Consider the following 6,000-nt stretch of genomic DNA (forward strand, 5'->3'; position numbering starts at 1 on the left):
GGGGCGGGCTGAGAGGGAGAGGAGGGGGAGGGAGGGAGGGGGAGGGGCTGAGGGCGAGGGAGGGGGAGGGGGAGGGAGGGAGGGGCTGAGGGAGAGGGGGCAGCAAGGGTCGGGGAGGAGCAGCAGCTTCTAGCCCAAGCTAGTTTCGATGTTTGGATTCAAATCCAGCATTGCATATCACATCTAATACTTCATTTGCAAAGTTACAGAGCTTTCCTCACGAAAAATCACAAAATTCAACATACAATCAATCATTTCACATCATCCATTAAGTTATTCCAAATTAGGATGTCATGTGAAGCATTACAAAGTTGGCAAAGATTTGCAACATCCACATTCCTAAAAATGCATGACCTACTCACATAGAACATCTAATGCTCGGGAGGCCGGTGTCCCTAAAGACTTAACTATAGGTCTCAATCTTGTCACCTTCTTGGTTATATTGATCTTCCTATCACATGGGTCGGATGTTATTTTCAAGACATGGCTGGTCAGGAGGACCCAGTGGCCATGTTAAACTCATATCCAGTATGAGAAGGTTCCGTGTTGGTTACCATGGACCTGAGTAAGGGATTAATTCTTGTTGGTCACTTAAACGTGTGTCAGAACTTACCAGAAATCAAAGTATCCGCTTAACCGTATGGCCAATTTCTTTAGAATCCTTATATACAATCGATCATTGAATATCCATTTAATGTTCACAGCCATTGATACCCTTCATAATCTAGATAACATTATCTGAAAGGAAACTTAAAAAATAAAACGGGAATAAATTAAAAAATACATATAATTTATTCATGCTTGTTCATGCTTGTTACACTGTGGGCTAAAGCAAACGGCCCGCTACGGCCCTTGCTGAGTGCTATGCTACGAGAACTCAGAGCACAAAAACTAGTACGTAAAGCTAGGACTCAAAACTAGTATTAAGAATACACAGCCAGGTGCCATGGCGGCTCTCCTGTCAGCTGTGACAATGTCCCGTATCTGTGTTTGTTGTGTCATCTCTCACTGAGGCGGGGGGTGTGGTCTCCGTGATCTTTGTATCCGGTGGGCCATATCAAGTGAGGCACCTCGGCTTGGATGGTCCCCTTTGATTGGCTACCTCCATCATGCGTGTTCTAGTCAACCTTTGCATTGTGTGTGGTCTTTGTATCCTTGGTGCCACCGCTCCGCGTCGTCTCTACCCACTGATCCATGCTGTGCTGAGGGGTGGGGCCACTAAAAATGGGCACCCATGTCCAGGCTGGTATCTGAGACGAGAAAATAAATGCATTGCATTGTCATTGCACGAGAAAGAGAACCCAAACGTAAAGGACAAAGAGGGAAGGTCCCTAGCCAACCAACCAATTTATCAGCTGTCCATCTAAGTTGGTGCGACCTATGTATGTTGTCTGTGGAACCAACTCCGCCTGTTTGTTGAGGATAGACAAGATGAGCTTGTGTTACGTTGGCTTTGGATTCGTTGAGGGTTGGTGTCACCGAGGAAGAAAATCAGTCACGGATCGCTGTCGATGCTCACCATGATCAGTATATTCAGCTCGTTAGAGTATGATCATTGATCTACAAGCACTAGAGGTGTTCCCATGTGGACTATAAAATCTTTAGAAGGCAAGTTGGAGTGCTCACATGTGTATGAGACTTTATTGTTTCAGATTATATGTATTATTATATTCTATATGTAATAGATTAGAAATAGGATTTGATACCAAATTTTAGATCCCACCCTTTGGGTCACACTAATCACTACCCATTTAAGTGAAGCTAACCATGCTTGCACGTGGCCTAAAGGTTTACGTCAAACTCACTGGCCAACCTTGAGCCAAGAGGCTTAGGGTCTCACTAGAGAAAGAAAGCCTTACCGTCCCATATTGCCAAGATACACATCTCAGATACCTGTAACCACAATCCCTGGGGCTATAAAGTGTTGTTGAGGCTCAATGTTCATTAGCCTCAGCCCGTCCAGCTATATTTAGCCAAGCTAATCCCAAATTGACCACCTCTCCGACATCTAGTTGAGATCTAACCAGTCCAAGCTCCCCCCTTTACCCTGGTCAAGCTAGCCATGGTTGCTAGGGAATGTAATGGGGTCTCTTTTGTTTTGTTTTTGCTCAATAGAGAAGCTCCACAGCTCCCTGCCCCCCCTCCCCTTCGAGAGAATAATCCAAAGAAAGAACACAAATTTAATGTTTTATGCTCCAAAGAGAAAGAATCCATAGACAAATGTAGGGTACCGTGGCTTGCTTTTACCAAACGTCTTGTGTCTTACTTTGGAGAAGCACCTTGAGGATGATGCCTGGTATACAAGCACCCTGCCTGCTCCTCTATTTTGTGCTTTGCTTTGGCATCCATAGTGAATGTACCTCCTACTTGTCATTTGGGTAAAACCCTATATGCATCATGTTCCTAATTTCCAGCAATAATATCATATCTTCATTACATGTAACCAATCCAAGTCTTCCTTCCTTCATGAAGATAGGTAACTATGGCAAGAAGCGCAATGCATCCTGTGTCTCTTAGACCACAAATCCCTAGGTTGAATGAATGGCTCCTTCTTGTTCATTCTTGTTCACTAAATCCTGCGTTTGCTTTCAAGTACTTCCTTTACTCTCATCGTGCCATCCTGGTGCCTTCATGATGGTGGGGCATTTTTTTTCCTACCATTGAGCTATGCAGTGAAATCTCTTTGCGCTAGAGCAAGGCAATGTGCACAGTGCAAGTAGATGTATTGTTTTGAGAATGAGAAAGCTTCCCTATTCCCACCCTCATGGATCATAGGGAAAGGGATTCCAATGTGGCTGGGGCTGAAATGCTGGATAACGATTAGAAGATTCACTCTCATTACATTCTTTTGGAGGACTAAATTGTATGGTTTGCCCAACCCTCCAGTTGGATCTTTTTGAAACTTTCCTGTGTTTCTGCTCCAGCTAAGAGGCTGACACACCTCCTATAGCTTTCTAGGCATTTCTTCTTGAGGGATGACCACAATCTTCTCTATCCTAACCATTTTTAGTTTCCAGTCCTCTAGGTTTCTTATAGGCATTTGCACATAGGGAACATCAATAATGAGTAGAATTGCAATTAGTGTTTTTACTAAAACAGTTCTGCATCTCCTTAGCAGTGGCTTTTGGAAACAACATTGTACGTACTCCAGTATAGTTTATCTGTTTGTGGAAGTGGATGTATTTCATGAAAGCTAGAAGTGTATGAGGACTTGGTTTGAATTTGGTTAGAAGAACTAGCAGAGTTGGTGGAAGGTTTTATGTGGGTATTGTATACACTTCTAGAAAGCAAGTAACTTACATTCTATGCACGTTTTTTAAGATTTTATATTCAACGCCCCTCTATTGTTCCTACTTTCAAGGTTTTCATACTCGAGGCTATCAGAGGCTACACTCGAGAAGGAATGGAGACAGGAAAATTAGTTCTGGTATGAAGCAACCACCTCACATGTAGAATTGGTTTGTGTTTTTTTAGGATTTATTCTTATTCACCTGTTTTCAAGGCTAAGAAAGATTTGCTTGTATCACAGCAAGATATGTTAGAGAGAAATTTGCCTCTATCAACCAAGATGGGTGGTGACCTTTTGGAGTTGGCATCACAGGAACCGGTAAGTCATCACAATCTATTGAAGTTTTCTTTTTCAAGGAGTAGACAACGTTGTGCCATGTAATCTGTTTTCTTCTTTGTACAGAACTGCTAGTTGGTCATCCTGCTCAATATGTCCAAGTTTTCTGTTTCCTGCAGGCAGGAGACTTCTCAACAGCGAACCTATTATTTGATATACTGCAGAGACGCCGTATTCTTCCATCGCAGAGGGTTCTTGGTACATATTATAGGGGATTAAAGGTAAGAATAATACTTGGCTAGTTCGTTTGTTCAAAAAGAGTTGTTTGTAGTGTTGAGTATTCACAATTTTGACATCTGATATTTTGGATGTTTCCTGTCAGCGGCGACAAATTCCTGAAGGGGATCCTCGCCTGACCAGGGTAATTGAGATCTTGAATGGGAGGGATCGGGATCGAGGGATTCAACAGAGACAGTTACAGGCATAAATTGGTGGAGCAGACACTTGTAGATACTGGGGTCATAGTGTTAGCATTGTGCTGTGTGTTCTTTTACAGCTTGGTTCCTGCGTAGAGGTGGAAGCGATGGCAGGCTGATATGGGCCTGATAAATAATCAAAGGCCAAAAGAAAGGTGTGCTTATAAGTCAATCAGAACATATTGGAGAGCCTCTTTACAAAAATATGTTTATTTTCTTTTTACCCACTCATTGCACACAAGTTCTGCAGGTTGTTCACTGTTTTTTTCCCCGAAGAAAGATTTCTGTTTTGCCCACCCTCTGTAAGTGAATGGTTTGATTTCTCGAATATTTTTCCTTTCTTTACGGTAAGAAAAATATCTGAATGATAACAGTACAGAAAGGGTGTAGATGCTCTTTACATCTGGAAATCACATCTGTACAGTGGGTCATTGTTTGTGATCACTAAAACTCAAAACTGCCTTGAAGAGCTAGCTGAAGATGCCAGATCTGAATTTTCATCTGCAGATGATGTGCAGGCAAGATTACTTCAATGTAAGTCAGATTTATGAACCCTTGTACTGCAAGAAAGTATGAATCCTTGTTGGAGACTTCTTCCAGTTGCAACCAGATGTTCGTAATTTTCATTCCTATTGGTGTGCTCGTCAAATCAGTCTCCTTGGTGCCTTCCCAGTCCTTGGTGGTAGTGATAGACAGATTGGATCCTATCGATATGTCTCGGAGTGATTATGCATTGGTCTCATATAGAGATGCTATATCCCTGGGGATGTACTTCACATTTTGCAAATTGACGTTCATGGACAGGGAAGTTCAAGCAGCTTTGCTAAACTGTGCATGCATACAGTTTGAAACAATGTTCCAACTTTGCAAGCAGTATTATTTTATAATGCATGAAATATTTATGCAATAAGCATAGTATAATTCTAGGACCATATCTCCTAACTACATATTTTATGGCTTGAAGTTTATATCTCTGATCTTTATATATGCATGGTCTATGTCGAATTATCTTTTGTGAACATCTGGAGTAATAAGAGCGTATAGTTAAGCAAAGAGAGTCTTTTTTAAATTAATTTACTTTGTTCACCATTTAAGATTCCCTGCTAGAGCTCGATTAAGCTTTAAAGTAACGAAAATCCATATCTAGTAAAGCAAGTTTTGCACATCATAACATCCATTTTTCACATGTAGATGAATTAAACAGTTAGTATTATATAATCAATCATAAAATTGATGAGTCACCTTGAAGAATATGCTTTACATTGTCAAGAATGTGGAATTTGAAGTTATTAGACCACTTACTATTACATGTTTTACTAAAATGGGGAAGGAGCAAGAGGCACCTAAGCAAAGTATTAACATGCTACACAACAGTATTATTATCATCATCCACAAATTCTTAATCAATCATAGGCACATTTTAATTTAAGTGCATCACTAACGTCAATTTCTAGCATTTCTTCCTACCATTGAGTTGAATTGAACAAACTCTAGTTTAAACCTGGAATGCTAAAATGACCTTCCTATCATTTGTCTATAATGACCTTTGATCTTGCGAAGTCAAGTTCAAGTGTCTCAATTTGTTGCCATCCAAGAGTTTCATTATGTTTTGTTCCAGCATGTAATCTATGGTTTTTGGAGAAGTTGATTCACATATTGTTGTCATTTGAAATGCTAGGTGTTTTTAATGTATAAACTATTGTCCTAACTGCCAACAATTTTGAATTGTTACAATCTTGTTAGGTCTATTCACATGCCATGGATGACGAAGTAATAAGCTTGTTATACCTCGCAATAATATGTGTCCAATGTTTGTTGGTGATTGATCATTAGGACGTATCATTTAGTTTAATCTAGATATCATTTGTCTTCATATTTTGTCTTGCTCCCTCTAATTAAAGAGGAAGAGTCGAGGGTTTCATAGGAGAGATGAATCAACTCCTTGAGAATGAGATGCCA

At 40.6% G+C, this 6,000-nt stretch overlaps 1 protein-coding gene across 2 annotated transcripts in view; it reads left to right on the forward strand.

Annotated features, from left to right (window-relative positions):
• The window catches only part of LOC147880862 (pentatricopeptide repeat-containing protein At4g35850, mitochondrial-like), a 103,726-nt gene extending 98,791 nt beyond the window's left edge, over nt 1–4,935 (forward strand). For both annotated transcript variants that reach the window (XM_087370981.1, XM_087370980.1), the window contains 4 exons: nt 3,362–3,427; nt 3,530–3,607; nt 3,745–3,846; nt 3,948–4,935. In XM_087370981.1, coding sequence (XP_087227107.1) covers nt 3,362–3,427; nt 3,530–3,607; nt 3,745–3,846; nt 3,948–4,052 — 351 coding nt within the window. In that variant the 3' untranslated portion in view covers nt 4,053–4,935. The remainder of the gene's footprint in view (nt 1–3,361; nt 3,428–3,529; nt 3,608–3,744; nt 3,847–3,947) is intronic.
• Nucleotides 4,936–6,000: the final 1,065 nt, after the last annotated feature.

The sequence above is a fragment of the Dipteris shenzhenensis genome, chromosome 32 (assembly GCF_047967505.1).
Source record: "Dipteris shenzhenensis isolate YYH24624 ecotype China chromosome 32, Dip_SZ_1.0, whole genome shotgun sequence".
In the NCBI taxonomy this organism is placed as follows: Eukaryota; Viridiplantae; Streptophyta; class Polypodiopsida; order Gleicheniales; family Dipteridaceae; genus Dipteris; species Dipteris shenzhenensis.